Source organism: Sorex fumeus, unplaced genomic scaffold, assembly GCF_029834395.1.
Source record: "Sorex fumeus unplaced genomic scaffold, SorFum_2.1 ptg000002l, whole genome shotgun sequence".
Taxonomy (NCBI): domain Eukaryota; kingdom Metazoa; phylum Chordata; class Mammalia; order Eulipotyphla; family Soricidae; genus Sorex; species Sorex fumeus.
This window is the reverse complement of record NW_026606059.1, coordinates 60,337,162-60,358,951: the sequence shown is the minus strand read 5'-3', so window position 1 is coordinate 60,358,951 and position 21,790 is coordinate 60,337,162. Positions and strand designations below refer to the sequence as shown.

The window sequence follows — 21,790 nt, the reverse complement described above, 5'->3', positions numbered from 1 at the left end:
CTGTCAGTGCTCAAGAACCTGGTCCTGCTGGGGATTGAACCAGGGTTATCTGCATGCAAGCCAGGTGCCTTATCACCTGTATTACCTCTCTAGCCCTGCTTTTTTTTGGGGGGAGGGTCTGGTATGGCTATCTTGCTCATGCCTAGTTCCTAATGCCTAATGCCTGATGGTTGTGCCTTTCAACTGCCCTGCCTCAGACTTAAGTGATCCACATAGGATAAGCTTCATGTGTGGCCTCATTAAGCCCTTACCTGACACAACTGATTTGCAGCAAATGGACATAGGAACAATGTTGGGCTCTGCCAGCTGAAGTTAAAAGAATCTTAACAGTTCATTGACACTCTGAAGGGCCTATCAGGTCCTGTTCAAGTTCCTTCTCCCATCCTTCCAACCAATCGCCCCAAACCAGTAATTCATTCTTTCATTCATTCAATATGGCTATTGTCATTTACCAGCTGATAGGTCCCTAATGTACTGATGAACACTGTTAAGACTGAAGTGTACTTTCCTCTTCATTTACATGAAGACCTAACCTGGATGCATTTACATGTATACAGGGAATCATATAAAGGAATCATAAGGTTTAAGTGAGGCATCATAAGGAAGGGGTTTGAAATCTTAAGAGAAAGGCAGAAAAACACGAAACTTCTGTTTTCAAGTACATGTGCGCATGCCCACACACACACACACACACACACACACACACACACACTCCATCTGAGAAAGGGTAGAAAGGCTACTGTCTGTGTATGACAAAGTTTTCATCACAAACTAACCTGGATGGACAGCACCTTCCAATTGGACTTCAAATCTCCAGAACTGTGAGAAAATGAATTTCTGTCACTTAAGCTCCCTAGTCTATGGGATTCATTATGGAAATTTTAACCAACAAAGCAGATCCAAGGCCAGGCAGGGAGTGATCAGAGAGACATGATCCATAAATTGAGGAGAGTCAGTTTAGAAAGAGAAGTTCTTCCCCCACCTACTAAGTCCCAATCTTCTCATTCTGGCAAATGGCTCTTGGGAGAGTCATTCCTGGAATGAAAGAAGAAGGATAAGAGGCAGGGATGAGTGGGTGGGCAGACAATCATCCTCCCTCACTGGGGCCACGGGACTGTGATGAAAAACTTCATCACAGAATGATGATCCTATTGTGAATGAGAACCTCCAGTTCTTCCAAGAGGACAGAGAGCAGTAGATACTGGCAAGAGAAAGGAATATTACTGTCATCAACAACCACACACACACACACACACACACACACGCGCGCGTGCATGTACACGCATCAATATATTTCACTACAAGGCCAGAGAAAGAGTGATATAACAGAGGATACGGCATTTGCCTTGTACATGGCTGATTTGGATTTAGTCTCCAGCATCCCATATGGTCCCTCTGAGCACCACCAGGAGTGATTCCTGAGTGCTGAGCCAGGAGTTACCACCTAAACATTGTCAGATGGTATATAAAATATATGTATATATGCATATTATATACATATATGTATATATATGTATTTTATTGCTATCAAATGTAGGAAATAACAGATTTCATTTGTTGCTTACAACATATCTAACTGTATTTGATTATTCATAGCAATTAGTTGGGGATGATATACAGAAATGTGGACATTCATCACTACACCATCCTGAGTACAACAGAGAACTGTGGACAAACCATGACAATAGAAACATGGGACAAAGTCACTGGAGAAATATAATGAGATATTACAGTAGGTAAGGCACATGTTTTGCATGCAGTCATCCCAGGTCTGATGGCAGCAGTAAAAATGGTCCCACAAACCTTTCCAAGACTGAATCCTGAGCACAGAGCCAAGAGTAAGTCTTGAACACAGTGGGATGTGGCCCCAAAATTAACAAACTAAGCCAGTGGACTGGATAATATTAGGCTCTTTTATTTTACCTCTCTTGGTTATGTGGTGAGGAAAGTGGCAGCTACTAGGAAGAGACAGAGGAAAAACAGGGTAGGATTGCATTCACACGCTATAAAATCTTTATCTTGAGAAGAATCTGCATTAGCATTGCATATTTTTAAGTTCATGGTCACTGTCACTGTCATCTCTTTATCCGTCAATTTACTTGAGCGGGTGCCAGTAACATTTCTATTCCTCCCAGCCCTGAGATTTTAGCAGCCTCTCCTTACTCATCTTTCCCAATGATTGGAGGCTCTTTCAGGGTCAGGGGAATGAGATCTGTTAACATTACTGTCTTTGGCATGTAGAATTTGCAATGGGGAACTTGCCAGGCTGTGCCCGTGTGGGCGGGATACTCTGGGTAGCTTGCCGGGCTCTCCGAGAGGTACATACATACATATATTTCTCTCTATGATTTGTTGCCTGATGTCTGAACCCCATCAAACATGGTGTGACAATCATGGGAAATGGGTAGGAAGTATTTTATGATGTGTCAAAAAGCAGCCTGGAGCATGGCGGCAGCTGGGTAGTGGAGGTCAGATGCCGGGGCTCAGTCCCCTGGGGTGGGGAGGGCTCTCACCCGGCCCACTCTAGGGCACTCCGAGTGAAAACAGCCTGGTGCAGTGTCCCAGGTCCCAGGTATTGCTACTCAATACCAAGTTCATGATACTGAAATAATAGGGGCTATTTACTCTTTCTCATTATGGGATCCTGGACTGCCCAATGGTCTGCTAACTGTATATGTCCACTCAGGTCTCAGGCACCACAGATTCAGAGAACCTGGTACCTGGGTTCTAAGTTAAGTTACACCAGAATCCTCATGGACTTTGTCCACTGCAGAGAACAGGAAGTTTTTACTGGGAGTCAAAAAAAGCACTCAAAAATAGACAGTCCTTTAGATGGGAGACTGAGGGTTTAAACAGGGAAAGCTTATTTAACAATGCCAAAGACAACATCTGTTGCTATCTTTAGAAATGTACAGAACAAGAAGAAAGAAGAAGACGTAGCTTTGCATCTGTAGACTAGCTGGTCTGATGAATGACTGAAAGAAGCCATAACTTAAAAAAGATCTTGCTTCACTTTGTGAAAAGAATGGGTTGAATGGAAAATAAGAAGTGAGTAGACTTAGAAAAGATATTTGATGCTACCAATGAATTTAAGTCCTTGTTGAAGATTACACACTGAAGTTCAAGATGGACTGAAACTATATAATTGAAACTTTAGGGAAATTTGGGAAATCAAAGAGGACAAGTGAAAAGTTGAGAGACAGGAAAAGTAGAAATTATATTTTGATGTTTAAAACAAAAAGGGGAGAGGGGAAAATACATCCCGTGATCCTGTTCCCGGGCAGAATTATATGATGTATTTTTTGATTAATCATTTTTGACTTTTGGAGAAGAGGAAATGTAGTTCATGAGAAACTGTATAAACTATATAATTCAGGAACTAGATTACTAGGAAAGCAACAGAATAAAGAAAATAGAAAGAGCACATTGATAACTCTCTTTCAATGTTCATTTGGTCTTAAAAGGAGTAATGAGTGCAAAACCTATTAATTAGATGAGTACTTGTCAAATGATCACAGCTAGTATTAATCAGTTTAATTTAGGATGGAGGCAGAAATGTGTCCTCATACCTGTCCTGCTAAATTTTGGTTTTGTTTTTGGGTCACACCCAGAGATGCTAGTCAGAGGACCATGAGGTGTCAGGGGTTGAACCCAGGCCTCCTGCATGCAGAGCATGCCCACTAGTTCTTTCACTTACCTACCTATTCCCTTGTTAAATATTTTCATCAGTGAGTTTTGATTTTTGTTTTTAGTTTTTTTTTTTAGTCATTTTGGGGGGTCATACTTGGCTGTGCTTGGGGATCACACCTGAAGGTGCTTACAGGACCCTGTGTGGTGCCAAGGATTAAACCTGACTGCACCAGGCAAGGGACTTTTATCTTTCCAGCCTTGCTTTTCTTTTCTTTTTTTTCCTTTTAATTTTTCTCTTTCTTTCTTTCTTTCTTTCTTTCTTTCTTTCTTTCTTTCTTTCTTTCTTTCTTTCTGGTGTGTGTGTGTGTGAGGGGGGAGGAGAATCTTCAAAAAAATCAGGAGGCCTGGGATTAATCCTGGCAATTTTTGACCAACCAGGCTGGAAGTTCAATGCAAAGACTCAAGGATGCGGTACTGCTCAGCCTCTAAAATGCTGGAGGCTGGGGATGCCCTGGGACACTCTGGCAGTGTTCAGGCATCACTAGGGCTGTACCCAATAATGCTGTGCAACCATAAACTGAGCCCAGAGCATGCAGGACATGAGCCAACATCCTTGGACTCTCTACCTTGAAAGACTCTTATCAATAGCTTTTCTGAACTTGTAAAGAACATGGACTTCAAGCCAATAGTCGGTCCAAAACTGGGATGGATAAGCAGCACAGAATCAGAAGATGAGTGTGATAAGCACTGAGTTATAAGGAAAAGTCAACAAACACAAAACTAGAAAGAGAAAGGTATGATACAGAAGCACTGCTGGAAATGCAGCTGATGCTGACTCAACTGGCAGTTGTTAACAACACTGAAGTGAACTGGGCTGGAGAGACAATACAGGAGCTAGGGCATTTGCCTTGCACGTGGCTGACCATAGTTAGAATCTCTGGCATCATTTATGGTTCCACAAGCACTGCCAGGAGTAATCCCCGAGCATAGAACTGGAACTAAGCCCTGACTACCACCTAGTTTGGTCAAAAAAAAAAATGAAATTTTAACTTAAACTGCATTAGGGGCAAGAAAGCAGATGGTAGACTTGTGTTCTACTCCATGTATTAGACCACAACAGAAAACACTGCATTGAGTCCCAGGCACCAAGTTTTTAGAGAGGATTTCTAAGGACTAAGAGAGAGTACAGGGAATAATGCCTTGCCTTGCATGAGGGTGATTCCAGTTCAAACACTGGCACCATGTAGTTCCCTAAGCATCACCAAGAGTAGTCCTTGAGCACCATCAGGTATGGCCCACTCCCTCCTCCCTAATTGCCCCTGCCACCAAAAAAAAAAAAAAAGGAAAAATAGATAAATATCTTCATCAATGAAGTCCATGGACTGAAATATGTACATATGTGAACATAAGGTAAACAGAATTACAAAGGAAACCAGAGATACTGAAATGCAGTGCCAGAGAGATGCTACAGTGGAGAGAACACTTGTCTTGCATGCAGCTGACCCGAGTCCCACCAAAAGTGATCCCTAAGTGCAAAGCCAGGGACAAGCCCTGAGCAAAGCCCAGTGAGAACCCAACCCCTAAGACAAAAACAAAACAAGCAAAATGAAATATAGTTTCACACAATTAGCATGATGTTAAATAAGAAATTACAGCAACAACTAAACACTTCAAACGCTTTACCAAAAGCATAATCTGGAGATATTTTGTCTGGAGGAGAAGACTTTGATGGAGGAAGGATAGGACAAACATCAGTGTCCACATTCTCTCTGCATGTGGACAAGCACAGGCTGACCAGTGACTTTGATGCAGAACGTGTGTTCACCTTGGTGATCTAAAGTTCAAAGCAATCCCCAGACCTTGGCTTTATAAGAAATGAAGAGGATTTGCTCTTGGAATCTAAGGTGCTGCAGGAGTGCTTCTAGTAAGACTGGGACGGCCTAGCCAGGCAGCAAATCGATGATCAACGGGAGGGCCTTTACTTTACCTTTACTTTATCAAATGTTAAAATGTCAAATCTGGATGGAATTTGTGCCTTTACTTTGAACCATGGAAATGTGCCTCCGAATTTATAATTTAGGAAACAAAGTCTTGCACCCAGTCTATCACCTGGTAAGTATTCAAAAATACTGCTTGAATACAAATTCTGTTTTGCAAAGGGAAGTACACCCACACGCACATGAGTTGACCTATTTTGAAAGACTGTAAAACTTGGGAAGAGTAATTTGCAACCACGTTTGGGAACACTGATTGTAGATTCTGGACAATAGTGAGCAATCGTCAGGTGTACATGAAAGTTTTTAGAGTCATTATCGGGACGTTTGGAAAGGTAGAACCAAGGGGACAACTGGCTTGCCTGAGTTTCTCTTCTTTCTGCCAGAAAATCTTTTTTTAAAAAGATTCTTTCCAAAGATTCTTCCCTAAGATTTTTCCTGATCTGAAGTCTCAGGGGGCAGGGGGATGGAGGAGGACTCTGAAATAGCTATTATTTATCTTTCTATTATTTTACATTTGAAGTTATTTGTGGATCCTTAAAAACATGACCATCTGTCTCTTATCTCTGGTAGGGATGAAACACAGGAACTGAGAACCTGCGACTCTCGGAAGAGGAAGAGGATTTTCTCACCCAGCCAGAAACACAACCCCACCTCCAAGGACCAACCCCCCAACCCCAACCCTCACCCCACAGCCAGGACAGTCTTGCAAGTTACAATTTACAACCAATTTCTAAGATTTATCTTTGAAACACCTAGAGAAGCCAACAGATAGGCTTTGTTTCCTAAATTATAAATTCGGAGACACATTTCCATGGTTCAAAGTAAAGGCACAAATTCCATCCAGATTTGACATTTTAACATTTGATAACTGACCAAAATTGAACAGGACCACAATACAATCCAGTAGGAGAGGACAACAGAAGGACAGAGCAAAGCCAGAGCAAAGCCAGACACCCCAGCTCAGCTAGCAGTCTGCTGTGTGACCTGGGTAAGTTTCTCAAACCTTCCAGGCCTTAACTTCTCCAAATGTAAAGTGGGAATAATGATATGATACTTTCTGATGGTGTGATGAGGATGAATTGAGTTCATACATGAATACTGCATGGAACAGTACCTGGAGCAGAATATGTAATAACAGCCATTATTATCACGGATTTGATCAGGGCAGGTCATTTTTATTTAGTTATTCTTTGCCTATTACCTAGCATCTAATAGCTCCAGGCACATAGCTGGTACTCACTAAATATTTGTTCTATGCATGACTTAATGAAGAGCTAAGTTATAAAGCTGACTACTTTCCAAAAAGCTTGTGATGAATGACTGCTATGAAATATTATGACTTTTCTCCCACACTCAGCTTCTCAACAGAACAAAACAGCTAATTTCTCATCCAAAAACCCTGCGTTTACAGCCACTAAATGCTAATTCAAAGATTAATTCAGTCCTGGGGGGGCCAGGAAATGATCTTGAAAGGTAAGTTGGACAAGATGTTCTATGAGATTAACCTAACACACTTTTCCTGCTTAATCTTTCAAATCCATCCTTAGCAACTAGTGTCTATAAGAGTGACTCAGTTGTCAAAAAGGTCAGTGTTTTTTTTTAAATCAAGAGAGATGGGTAAAAGTTGAAAATTTTCTCCCAAGAGTCACTCACTCAGTTTGACATTCATAGCCAGCACATAGCCAGTGCAGATTTAGAGAACTGTAAACAAACCAATGTCTATACACAGAAAAAAAAATGATGAAATGCCTTTAAATTACATTTAGTGCCCAAAGTGGTAGACAGTGGAGGGCTCAGTATAAGGCCACTTTTAAGTCAAACTCTCTAAGATTTGGGTAAAGTTGGCAGTAGAAATACTCATTCCTTCAGGAAGCTGGGCTAAATGTTTCTTTCTCTACTGGTACCTGAGCAACAAGACTGCATGTTTAACATTTCTAGATCCTCAGATAAGACCATTTGCCCAACGGGTTCTAAGGAAAACAAGGACCTAAGAAATATCACGGGGTTTAATAACAGTTACTTTGCAAGCATGTAGTCACAGGATCAAGTCCCTGGTGTCCCACGTCTGTCAAGTGAAACTTGGGCCGCACTGTTCTCCGTGATCTCTGGACCATCAGGTAATTTCCAGCTACAGCACAGCATCACAACTAAAGGAATGCAGACTCAGAAAGAGAGTACTGGAGTAATGTTCTTGCCTTTCATGTGGCTAACCACGGTTCCATCTCCAGCACCACATATGGTCTCTGTGCCCTTCTAGGAGAGAATTCTGAACACAGAGCCAGAAGGAAGCCTGCGCAAAGCTGGCTGTGGCCCAAACTCCCTTTCACACATACACAAATTAAAGGTGTGCAAGTCTCAGTGAGCACCATGACTGAGTGTGTGAGCCCCACAACTTGTGTGCAATGCCTGATGAGTACCACAGGTAAAACAAATACACAACCACTTGAGCCAGGCATAGAGCAACCTGCAGTCATCAACCACAAAACAATGAAAGCAAGTGGTGTGGGGCAAAGGGAATAACAAAAAAAAATTTTTGTAATAAATAAAGAGGAAAAAAAAACCCGTCGTCCAAAGGAATGCTTATGCCCTCAATTTAATTCTGGGTAGGTATTAGAGAACGCTGCAAAAATGTTTCATAGGAAAACATTATTATTAATATCCTTAATTAAAACAAAAACTGTTGCAGCACACAGATTCAGCCAAATTAGTAAAATTACATATTAGGTAACTGGGTTGCTAAGCAATATTACATCCCTATTTTACTTAATTGCTGTAATTAGCATCTCCCAGCAGATGCCACAATGCAAGTCACAAACACAACTAAACAGAAAGAAAAAGCAACTGGTCAGATCCCTTCAATGGTTCTGGTGTTCTCACATATTTTTCATCCAATGGCCACCTTTTAGGAAGTGAGGGGAAGGATCAGGAATGTGAATCCAAGGGTGAGGTAGGACTGGCTGTCCAGGAACCCAACGAAGAATAGTTGAACAATGGCCTCGACCTCTATCCTTCAAATATGGGGGTAAAAGAGTTCAGCCAGGTTCCATGGCTTATAGTCTATTATAAGCAAAGAACAACTTGATATAGGAGAAAAAGCATCAAAGCAGGTTAGCATTAGCTACCAACAGCTGAATGGTTGAATACAATGTGCTGGGGAGCATTTGAAGACAACTGATTGTCCTTCATCAATTTTCCATGGCTCATGATTTCACAGCCCATTGCCAACAGCAATACGAAGGAAGGAAGTGGATACTTACTATGCTGTGAACAGAGACACTAAGACACTAGTTCATTTTATTTCCTCCGTGACTCTTAGAGAAAGTGATATTCTAAGCTCTACTCTGTAAACAAGGAATCCATGGTTCTGTGTATAAAGAGCTGCTTGGGATCAGAGTATCCAGAACTTAAACCCAGGTTCATATGATTAGAAAATCCTTAGTATTTCCATGCTACCAGGAACAGGGGCAAAATTTCATCACATCAGTTTTAGAATCAAAATGAAAGAGTACAGTGAACTGCAGGTTATGCCTGGGTTTAACTTAATTGTTCCCTTGACTTCTCCAGTAATAAACATGAGTTACGGCCTGATGGAAATTGTCCCAGCCAATAATCCAATGTCTTGAGAAATTTCTTCTTTTACATTAATAAGCTTTCTATTATTTAGCAATCTCAGAGCTCTAAATTTTTAATGCATTCTTTGAATTTTCTGATTGTCTTTTACTTATTTTCTTATTTCATCTATGTCTTAAATTAGTTCAACATATATCAGAATGCATATAAAATAGGCATTATAAAACACTTTCAGACCTTCTTCATGTAAGGTAATGACCACGAAAAAATAGACCCATTGTACTGAGAAAATGAGACTCTGAGTGAGTAACTGGAATAATTAGCTCTTTTATTTCTTGTATTTAAAAAAAAAATTCCCATCTTGCCCTCCCTTCATACACTGTTTGCTGTTAACAGACGCCTGAAGCTTATTAGAGGATTCCTTTTTTGAAAAATTTTTATTCAATCATCATCACAATCACGATCACCCTGTTGTTCGTCGATTGCCTCGCACAGGCACCAATAACGTCTCCTTCGTTCTACCCCTGAGAAATGCTCTTTCAGGGTTAGGAGAATGAGACCCATCATTGATAATATCTTGTTATCTCATTCTGACTTTGGACAACCTGGCAGGCTACCGAATTATTGAATCATTTAAAAAAATTATTGAATCAATTATTTTAAATTTTATTGATAGTTATAAGCTTTCATGTTTGGGTTACAATCACACAAAGATCAAACACCCATCCCTCCACCAGTGCACATTTCCCACCACTAATATCCCCAGTATACCCCCTTTCCCCATCCTCCCCCTGTCTCCATGGCAGAAAATATACCCCATACTCTCTATACTTTTGGGCATTATGGTTTGCAATACAGGCACTGAGAGGTCATCACGCTTGGTCCATTATCTACTTTCAGCACACATCTCCCATCCCAACCGATTCCTCCAGCCATCATTTTCTTAGTGAATCCTTCTCCACTCCAGCTGACTTCTCCCCTCCGCTCATGAGGTAGGCTTCCAACTATGGAGCAATCCTCCTGTCCCTTGTAGTTAGATGATTCATAAAAGAAATGTTCCTGCCCCGTGGGAGAGACACTACAAGAAGGCCAAATACTTGTGATAGTGTTACAGTAACACCAGCACAGAAACTAGCTTTGGGTTGTGAGTTGAGATATTCCAGTATCCTCTTTGTTTTAGAGCCACACACAGTTGTGCTCAGAGGTATTCGGATATACCTTGTGGTACTTGGGGGACTATGCGGTGCTGGGGATTGAACCCTGTTTTCTTACCTACAAAGCACGAGCTCTGGCCCACTGAACTATCCTCGGACTCCAGTGCTCCCTTTGTTACACCACCCTCCCCTACATACAACCAACTACTCTTAGCCCAATCATTCTATCTAAATGATGTTAAGACACTATGAGATGAGTCTTAAAAGCTGTGTCACGCAGAAAGTCAAATACGTCAGGAGAGCTAGCTCAGTGGCCTGGGCACATGCTCTGCATGCAAGAGCCTGGAGCTCCATTCCCAGCACTGCAGGGTACCCTAAGATCTGCTGGGAGTGAGTTACAAGCACTGAGGTGAGAGTAGCCCCCAAACACTTCTGCTTATCCCTCCCACCATCAAGTACTTGCCAGTCATTCTTATGTTCATTTTATTACTTTCTCCAATCTTAACCATTGCTCATAATTCTCGATCATGTGCACTTAATATCTACAGACACAGTCCTATCAACAACATGATGAGCTAGAACACTCTTTCCACTTTCCTCTAGGTAAGGAAACAGGTTCAATGACGGAGATTTTACCCAAGAACACACCAATAGAGGCCTCACGGCTCAATGCCTGGTTGGTCTGATTCTAAAGTCCATCGATTTTCTCACAGACTGAGAACCTCCCAATTAATGTGGGGCCCCTGGGTAGGTAGGAGAAGAGGGCCAAAGACTGCTAGTGTGAACATGGGGACAAATAGGATGGACGGTGTGGGCACACACGGCGCCTACCCTTTGCTTTTCAGTTTGACAAAGTAAAGATCCTTGAGTGTGCAGATTCCTTTGCACTTCACCAGGGGCTGCCTGAGGCCCTAAGAGCAAGGAGGCCCCAGACTAAGTATGAAAACCACTGGCAGACTCTAAGTCCTCTGTGCCTAAGGGAACCAGCCCAGGCCCCATGGAAAGCATTCCGAACATTTCTGAGCTTGGCCTGAGGCAGCAACTGCTTTTAGCACTTAGAAGCAGGTTAGTTCCTTTGGCATCCAGAGATGACCCGATATGTCGAGGAAAAATGCTGTCTCTGGCTCCCAAGTGGTGTTGGAGGGGAGAAGCGTCTATTCCTGAAACAGCAACATCTTTCATTGCTGTCCCAGGTCTCCTGCAAGCCCACACATCAGCGAACTAAGCCCCAAACAGTGTCAGTCTCTTTTCACGGGCTCGGTGCTTTTTGCCACCCCTCACGGGACTATGCTAAGATTGCTGGGTTAAACCTTCTCTTGGATTCCAGAAGTACCCTGACCTCAATTCTCCCTTTCTGTAAGCATAGCTCACTTGTCGGTTACTGAAGACAGCAGCAGCAGCAACAGCAACAACAACTAAACATTATTTCTCCATATAGGAAAGAGAACCTTCTACTTTCTTTCTTCTCTTGGAATGTTCTGCAACATCAAATAAGCTTCAGCGAAGCCAAAAACAAACAAATAAACAAACAAAAATAGTATTCCAAAGGACTTGTTAAATAATTGAGGATGAGGAATGAAATAGCTAAAATCATACCATGTTTGCAAACTACCAGAGTGCACTGCTATATACGGTACCTCGGAGGCCAGAGAGGGCGTGAGGGTTTGGCCATGGGAGCGGTGCATACTCCCGGCTCCTGGGCATGGCAGCGCATACCTCAAGCATCTAGGAGAATTTCTGATCTCATGCTAGGAAACACAATCAAATTTTCTTCTTCCAGAAACACAGAAACTGGTCATGTCTGGGCTGAAGGAACGAATCAAATATGGACTGTCTGTGAGAGTAACTCAATTAAGAGAAATCTGTTTCCGCCTGGCACCAGTCCCAGACAGTGGCCCGTCCAGTTACACGCCAGATACTAAGCTAAGCAAGATATTCAGATGTTTCTGCTCTGGGCTGAATTCTGCTTCCCACTCCCACATCTTATGCTGGAGCCCTAACTCCCAATTTGGAGCGAAAGTCTGTACACAGGTCAATAAAGATTCACTGAAACCATATGAGTGGGCCCCTGGTCAGATGGTGTGAGAGTCTTTTCACTAAGGAACACTCAAAGCTCCTCTCTCCCCAGTCAGCAGGTGGGGACAATCTACCAGTGAGGAAGCTAGATGGATTGGAGGGAAGCTGGAGTTACTACTGGGGGGAATGTTAGCACTAGCGGTGGAATTAGAGTCGGAATATTGTAGACCTGAATCTTTATTGTCAATAAGTTTATGAATACCAATGCCTAAATTTTTTTTTTAAAAGAAGAAAATAGTGACTAAGTCTAAAGTGGCCAGTGGGCTTTGGGGACAGTGGCAGTCTAAGTGCCTTCGGGGGTTGAGGGCTCTGCAAGAGGGAGATGGTGGGTGAGTGCTGGAGTGATAGTACAGCAGGCAGGGCATTTGCCTTGCATGCGGCCGACCGGGTTAGATTCCCAGCATCTCATATGGTCCCCTGAGCATCACCAGGGTGTAATCTACTTTCGGATTCAGAGACTTTTTTTTTCTTTTTGGGTTATACCCAGCATTGCACAGGGATTATTCCTGGCTCATGCACCCAGGAATTACTCCTGGTGGTGTTCAGGGGACCATATGGGACGCTGAAGAATCGAATCTGGGTCAACGGCGTACAAAGCAAACGCTCTACTCACTGTGCTATCACTCCAGCCCCAAAGAAGCACTTTTAAGCACCTTCCCAGCAGCAGCAATTAAGCCACAGTAAGACAAGTTATCACATGAACACTAATCGAGCATTGAAGATCCTGTGACACGAGCTCACTTCCCTAAGAACCATCACAACTGAGGAAGGCATGGTCATGGCATCTCTAATGCTGAGTGAGCCATTGCAGAGAAATACACCATGGGACAATTTGTTGTGTGTCTCTTTGTGGTCCTGCCTTGGTTCTGCCTGAACTTCACACAGTTCATCTTAAAGAAAATGAGATGGAGATCCAGGAAAGTGCAGGAACCAATTCAGAGATTCCACCACTCTTTCCTGATGGATAAAGGGCTCGGTCCTCATGTACTGAGTCATGTTTGGCTATAAAAGCTCATTAGTCTCTCAGCTAAAGTTGTGCAGCTTGATTCCGAAGGAGGACGTGAGCACCATTGTTACAGAAAACAGTCACACAATCTGTGGAAATCATTGCAGTGGGCCAAAAGGGTTTCAAACTGCAGATACATCAAATACAGGCCATGAGTACCTGGTGGCAAGAAGAGGATATGTGTGCACGGGGCTGAACCAGGCTTCCTTTCTCCGCGGCATACTGTCATAGATTAAGAGGTCCTTCTCCGTCAGTACAATCAGGGTTGGCTTCCACTGTTTCTCATTCTCCCCAGAAACCTGAAACAGAAAGAAGAAAGCTGTCTGAGGAAAAGGGTGATTAGAACAGAGAAATGGATACCCATTCTTTTATTTTTTTATAATTTATTTATTTATTGAATATTGAATCACTATGGGAAAAGTTACAAAGCTTTCAGGTTTAGGTCTCGGTCATGCAAATATCAAACACATTTCCCTTTACCAATACTTATTTTTCACCACGAAGAACCCCAATAAACCCCCACCCCCCACCTCCCCCAATTCCTGTGAGGCAGATGAATTCTAGTTAACACTCTATCTACTTTGACTAGATTCATTGTTTCAATAAAAGATGCACCATTATTATTTAGAGTTTACCCCCCCCCCCCCCAAATCAGACATGCTGAAAAGGCATTGTGAAATGATTTGCTTTCTACAGATGGGTTCAAGAATTAAATGATGTCTGCTATTTTGGATTTCTGCTATTTTACTTATTAACCCTGGAAGTATTTCTGCTGAGAGTCAGATAATTAAGAGATTGGTTTCTGTGCTCTGGAGTCATGGCCATGCCGGAGAGCCGTTCGTGGGGGGCAACTGGTGACATCAGTAGAGCGTGAAGGATGGGTGGAATGCCCCCCTTCCCATGAGGTTTTGATAGCCCCACCACCCCCGGCTCATACCTGCTCTCCACAAGGCTCCCATGCGGCCGCCATCTTTCTTTCCAGAGGGGAGAAGGCAGAAGGGGGCAACACCCATTCCCCTCCGGGCAGGCATGGTGGCGTGGATTAACGCATAGTGAAATGGATAACCATTCTTACCCCAATAAAAAAATCAACAGTCTTTGCTTCAGGTTGTAAACTCAAAATAGGAGGAAAGCAATAAGGTCTCAGGAATCCTGCACTGGACGTATGCTTTCCCAACGGCCTTTGTGCGTAGTGCCATGAAGCACTTAGGCTCCCAAGCATCTGTTCTTGTCTCTTCCTGACAGTGAGCACTGAAATATTTATTTCACAATGGGAGACATAGACATGGGGGTGGGGTGGGGGAAGGATTCCAAGCGGGTTCTCTGTTAGAGTGCATTTGTTTGATTTTTATGTTTCTTTCTTTTCTGCTGCCCAGAAGTTACTCTGGCTCTGCACTCAGGAATTACTCCTGGTGGTATTCCTGGGACCATATGCAATGTTGAGGGCCAACTGGATCGGTCACATGCCAGGCAAACAACATACCCACTCTACCCTCTCTCCAGCCCTGTGTTATTTTCATTTTTTTAAGTATTATGAAATGGAAAGTAAGTATAGCGATAGCACAGTGGGTAAGGCGTTTGCCTTGCACATGGCCAACATGGCCAACCTGAGTTCAATTCCTCTGCCCCTCTCGGGGAGCCCGGCAAGCTACCAAGAGTATCTTGCCCGCACAGCAAAGTCTGGCAAGCTACCCATGATGTATTCAATATGCCAAACACAGTAACAAGTCTCACAATTTGTTGTGAGACGTTACTGGTGCCTGCTCGAGAAACTCGATGAACAACGGGAGGACAGTGCTACAATACTATGAAATGGTAAGATCTGGAAGTTTTTGAATCACTACCTAAGGGTCCTGAACGTGCACTATGGGGAAAATGTCTGTCTGGACAAGTCTGATACACATCTCTGTGATTTGGGGTCCATCTTGAAATTTTCTGGCTCTATCGAATGTCACATTCCATTCACCACAGGTAATTCTTTAAATCCAGGGCTGAGATAATATGGGAAGGACTTGAAAGGCTGAAAACATAAGCTGGATGATTCAACCCAACAACCTTTAAAGTTCCATCCAACCCAGAGCATCTATATAGTTCAGCTCTCTACTCATGGGACCCTTCCCTTCTTCTGGAAGCTGATCCTCCCAAACGCCATAAATATTTTATCAAGAAAAACATCCTTCTTTCGATCTGAGCCCCAGACCCTGGAATCAAGCTTGACATTCAGTTTGGGGAAATTCAGTGCTTGCACCTTTTTACACAAAGCCTAGATCCTGTGCCAGCAGCCGCCGGAAACTTGCTAGAAATGCAGAGTGGAGTAGCAGCTCAGCCTGGAACCACTGAATCACAATCTGCATTTTAACAAGATTGTCAGGTAAGTTTCCTAATCTCATTAAAGATTAAGAAATACGGCTGTAGATGAGGTTAAGAAGATCTTCTCTGACACTGATAATTAATTCAGTGAAGATTCAACAGTATCCTAATAAAGCACTATCGAAGATCTGTTTGGAATTAAAGGATGCTTGGCAGTAAGCTAAATAAATGATAGAACAAATTTCTCCTCTTCCTAGCCTGATCATTAACCTTTCTTAAGTGCCACAGTGCAAGCTGATTTGAGGCTGGAAGCAAGCATGTGTGGCTTTCGAAATGCATGATAAAAGAAGATGCTCAGGGGCGGGGGGTGGAGGGGATGAACCCCATAGTTTGTATAGTTTCATAAGCTTCCTAATTCGGAGTCCATGCTCCAATATTTATTGCCCATGTGATTTTGGGTGAGTAATTCTGTAAACTACTAGTCTCCTTGCCCCAAAGCTAAAAATATTATCATAAACAAATGTAGTTAAGCATACTGACACTGGGACCTGGAGAGAAATACAGGGCACTTGCCTTGCATGTGGCTGACCACAGAAACCTAGCACCAGAGTATGATTCTCTGAGCATCAGAGGAATGATCCCTGAGCATAAAGCCAGTAGTGGGTCCTGAGCACCACCAACTTTGGTCCAAATCCAAAGAGTATTGTTTTTGGAGCTAGAAGTGTTTAAACAAGTCACAACTCTGCAATTTACTAAGTATGAAATCTTTGGCAAGTTAGCTCGTCTCTTTGAATTTCAGTCTCTTAACCTGAAAAATGGAGAAATAAGAGTACTTATATCATAGTATTGTTGTGAAGATAAAATGAATTTCAATGTGTATAAGGTTTAAGGAGCTTGCAAAGAAAGCATGCATTACAGCCCGTAATAGCACATAATTCAGAATGGTACAGTGGAGACCAAAGTATTCTGAATGGGTCAGTATGCTTAATTTGCTTAGCATGGTACAGGGCAGATGCTGGGCCCTCATTGAAACTCAGGCTGCAAAAAGATGGCAGATTCACCAACTTTTAAGCTTGCCAAAAGGGGACTGGAGAGAAAGTACAGGCGTTAAGAACTATGCACTGCTGATTAGACCGAAAGACTGACTAGTCTCATTTATGGGATATGAAAAAATAGTAGGAAACTAATACCCAAGCAGGGTAGAAACGAAAGCCAGAAGGACAGGCCATGGTTTGAAGCTTGTTATAAGTCAGGGGGCGGGGTGTAGGAGAACAGTTAGGATAAAGAAGTGATCAATATGACAATAAGAGTTGGAAATGATTACTCTGGACAAGAACCGAGTGCTCCAAGGAGATAAATAAGGTAAATGATAACCTTACAGTGCCTGCATTGCAAAATGTAATTCTCAAAAGGAAAGGAAGAGAGAAAGGGGAAGAGGGAGAAAGAGAAGAAGAAGAAGGAAGAGGAGGAGGAGGAGGAGGAGGAGGAGGAAGAGAAAGAGGAAGAGGAAGAGGTGCCTGTCATAGATGCAGGCTGGGGGGTGGGACAGGGAGTGATTATTACTGTGGAAAATGTACACAGGCGAAAGGACAAATGCTGGAACATTGCATGACTGAAACTCAATCATGAACAACTTTATAACTATGTATCTCACAGTGATTCAATTGAAAAAAATCTATACACCTCATGTAGCTGATCTGGTTTGATCCCTGGCACTACAAAGTCCCCTGAGCCTCAAGAAGTGGAGCCCCAACCCCAAAATCCTAGCACCTCTGGGTATCATGGTGGAAATACTCAGGACCAAAGTGAAGAGCAGCACCACACCCTAGACCCTCGCATGAAATCTGCCAGCTTGGTTGGATGAAAATCTCTGGTAGAGACCTTTAGGTCTCCTCACCACCATCTGGGATACTCTTTCTGCAAAAAATCATTCAAAAGGATATCTTTTGGAAATGGCAATAATATAACAACATCATGATTTTCCTTGGGAAAAATTTAAGAACTCCCAGGAATATTTTAGGCACTAACAACTTCTATATGTTCTTTTCCCATGACACAATGGTCACCTGTTATTTTTAATGAACCATTTTTAGTAACTGCGAATTCTAAAATTCTCAAAAAAAGAAACTGCCCCACACTGATATTTTTTAAAACTAGAGTGTGAATTGACTGCATCAGTTATTTATGCATTTTATGAATGTAAAACTATCTATCTTTATTGCTTTTTCTGATGAAACAACAGCATATTCAAGAGATCAAAATGGTTGTTAGAGAAAGCAAAGAACCGGGCTCTATAAGATGAATAAATTATGGTGTCTCAAGCAAGGTATTGGGGGGAGGGGTTCAAAATATGGTTTTTCCAACCTCAACATTAAACCTTGCAAATTACTTTTCCAGCTCATTAAAGAAGACTGGAGAAACTACAAATGATCCTCCCAAAGTGCCTATCTTACTTACCTAGTCTGATCTGATCCATTAACTTTAACCGGAACCAGATATTTAAATGTGAACACAACCAAACATCATCCTTCAAAAACAAACATTAAGTTTCAAAAGAAACTTCAGCAGGAAATACTAATAGTAAATAGTAAAATGCAGTCCTTTCTTCTGGTGGAAACACCCATCCACACATGTTAAATGCATCTATAGGGATTCATTCAAGGTCTTCAAACATTTGTGTTTTATAAAAGAACGCTGTGCAGGTATGGTAACTGCTGTGAACATGCTCAGAATGGGTGTTTTCAGTGATTCCCATATGCGGTGCTTTCATTTTAATATTTCAAGAATGCTTGAAGGGAGAGGACAGCCATGAGAAGAAACCCAATTTCTAAGAGAAACTGCTCACAGAAGAACAAGTTTTTACAAGCATATTCTGGCTGGAGAGATGATGCAAAGGGCCTGAGCACATGACCTGCATGTGGGAGATGTGAGTTTGATCCCCAACATTGTGTGGTGCCCTGGGCATGACTGGGAGCAATACCCAAGCACCAAGCCAGAAGTAAACTCTCTGGGTCCCATCAAGTGTGGCCCAAAAACAAACAGAAAAGAAAACAAGGGGATGCAGAGATAGTACCATAGGTAGGGCATTTGAATTGCACATGGGTGACTTATGTTCAATTTCTGGCACCCCACATGGTCCCCTGAGCACTTCCAGGATTGTCCCCTCAGCACAGTGCCAGAAGTAAGTACTGAGCATCAATGGGTGTGGTTCAAATTTCAGACCAAACCCAAAACAAAATAAAACCCCAAATATCATATACATGTATATAAGTGCAAACATGCGTGTAGGTATATTTATATGCATATTTGGTATATACATATTTAGGTATATGTGTGAGTATATATATATTATATACATACCATACAAACATTCCACAAACACACTATACACACATATCACACACACACACACACACACACACACAAACTATGCTCTGTCCCATTGGCCTCTCAAGAACATTATTCTTTAAGCTCAAGTATTTGTGCTATTTTATTGACATCTCCATTAAAGAACCTGAACTTCTCAGTGAATACACTTGTTCTGGGGAGATGCCTATATTTTATTAAAATTGGATGAAAGAGCTGTGAAGAAGGCACCAGCTCAACCCCGCTCCCATCCCCAGATACCACAGCAGTCAGTTTCTCCAGAAATCAGTCATGTTTCTGACGGAGAAGGGTAAGAAACAGGGAAACATTATTTTCTAAAGCACATAAAATTACTCTGAAGCACAACTGTGGGGCCTTGAATCCTGTCCCCTTAGTCCTTTCTGCAAAGTGATAAAAGGTTTAGAAGATGACAAGACAAACATAAGAGCGAGAGGGAAGTATTGTGGGATGCAGAGTCATTAAATAATCTGAGCCAGCTCTCATAAGTCGGCCAGTTCAGCTGCTTTCAGACCTTTAAAATCTATTGGACCCTCTAGTCAACTAAATTTCAAGTCTCAGAGCAAAAATGTAAAATAATTAAGAGAGTGTTTGTATGAGGTTTGAGTGGGTTCCCTAGCAATTTGTGGATTATAGTTTAAAATGAACTAAAATTCCTAGAATCTTCAGATTACTTTAAAAGTGATGGATTTCCCAAACCTTTGCATTTTTGTAGATATTTCCAAAGAAAAGAAAGACACTGTTGTTCCTAAGGCAGAGCTATAAGGCTTAAATTAATGCCTGGACAAAATGTGGAGGGAAAGTGTTTGCATACAGTAAATAGACAAACACCTCTCTCCCTCCCAGCCCCCATGTGTATATATAATTGTGTATATATATGCACACATATATACATACATTACATATATAATATATACATAGCATATGGGTAGGGTGTTTGCCTTGCACATGGCCGACCTTGGTTCAATTCCTCCACCCCTCTCATAGAGTCCAGAAAGCTACCAAGAGTATCTCGCCCACATGGCAAAGCCTGGCAATCTACCCATGATATAGTCAATATGCCAAACACAGTAACAAGTCTCACAATGGAGATGTTACTGGGCCTGCTTAATCGAATAGATGAACAATGGGAGGACAGTGACAGTGATAAATATACTGTCACTGATATATATATACATAGGGCTGGAGACAGATATATATATATATATATATATATATATATATATATATATATATATATATATAGGGCTGGAGCGATAGCACAGCGGTAGGGCATTTGCCTTGCATGCAGCCAGCCCGGCTGAGCCGGGTTCAATTCCTCCACCCCTCTCGGAGAGTCCGGCAAGCGACCGAGAGTATCTCACCCGCATGGCAAAGCCTGGCAAGCTACCCGTGACGTATTTGATATGCCAAACACAGCAACAAGAAGTCTCAAAATGGAGATGTTAGTGGGCCCATTCGAGAAAATTGATGAATAATGGGAGGACCATCACCGTGATATATACATATATATGCATATATATACATATAGACATTGAATATATATAATTGCTTTTATTATAGCTACTGTTCCATTAGGGTAAGAATGATTAAATATAGATTTAAAGAGTCGAGTGAATTTGGGTAAGAATTATTGGCCTTTGCTGGGTCTAAAGTCCTCAATCTACCAAAGGATGGGCTAGGTCTCCATTACTGCTAACAGCTTTCCTTTCCATTTCAAATCTAATTCCACCCCCCCCCCCTGCCCCCATTTTCAGATCCCTGCAACTAGGCCAGAGCTATTTATTTATCTCCCAAAATTCTTGCTTTGCATCTCATTGTTCTGTGAACTCTGTTCAGGGGGAAAACAACATGTGCGTTTCTATTTTCTGTATATACCCACTGATTTTCCTTAACACTCTTATTTCCTGTCTCTATTGAGAGGCAGTGTTTGGGGCGATATTCACAATGCTCAATGGTCACTCCTGTCTCTGTGCTTGGAGATCGCTCCCAGCAGTGCTCAGGGGACAATGCAGTGCAGGAATGGAACTTGGGTCAGCTGCATACAAGGCAAGAGGCTTAACGCTTGTACTATCTCTCCTTCCATCATTTCCTAGCTTTACCTGAGCTCTGAGTCTTTTGAGCCAAACAGTCTTGAGTCCGATATCATTGTGTATATGTGTATGTGTGTGGGTGGGGTGGAGATGGGGACTAGGAATAGATTTTTTGACTACTGTTAAATACCTGCTCCTCGATGAGTGTATATAATTGTGTATATATATGCTGTTGATGATGTCCACTGCCCATTTTGTAAGGATTAAATGAAATAATAGATCTAAACATGGTCAACACAGAGATCCCAGAAAAGTTAAACTATGCATGCATCACACACTACACTCTTCCAGCTACCCTCAAAAGGAAGATCTAGGTGTTACAAGATCTACAGAGTGACAATAGGAAAATATAGAAAGTTCACAAAGAAAGGCCTTTCACAATTTCTGTTTGCAAGATCATAGTTATCTCAAGAACCTTTTCAATGAATGTTTTCTCCTTGGGTTGCTAGGTATTAAGAACAAAGAAGATGCCAGGATCATGATAACAAAAATCTATCAACTCCCCAATTCTTTATAAATGTCAGATAATTGAAGTCCTGAACCAACTCTCTGAAGAGGAAGGAATTTAAA

General features: G+C 42.0%; 1 protein-coding gene across 1 annotated transcript in view; it reads right to left on the bottom strand.

Annotated features, from left to right (window-relative positions):
* SNTB1 (syntrophin beta 1) overlaps window positions 1-21,790 on the bottom strand; it is a 277,030-nt gene that overhangs the window by 13,583 nt on the left and 241,657 nt on the right. Inside the window, exon 5 of the mRNA XM_056111087.1 lies at window positions 13,593-13,732. Within this exon, the coding sequence (XP_055967062.1) occupies window positions 13,593-13,732 (140 nt within the window). The remainder of the gene's footprint in view (window positions 1-13,592; window positions 13,733-21,790) is intronic.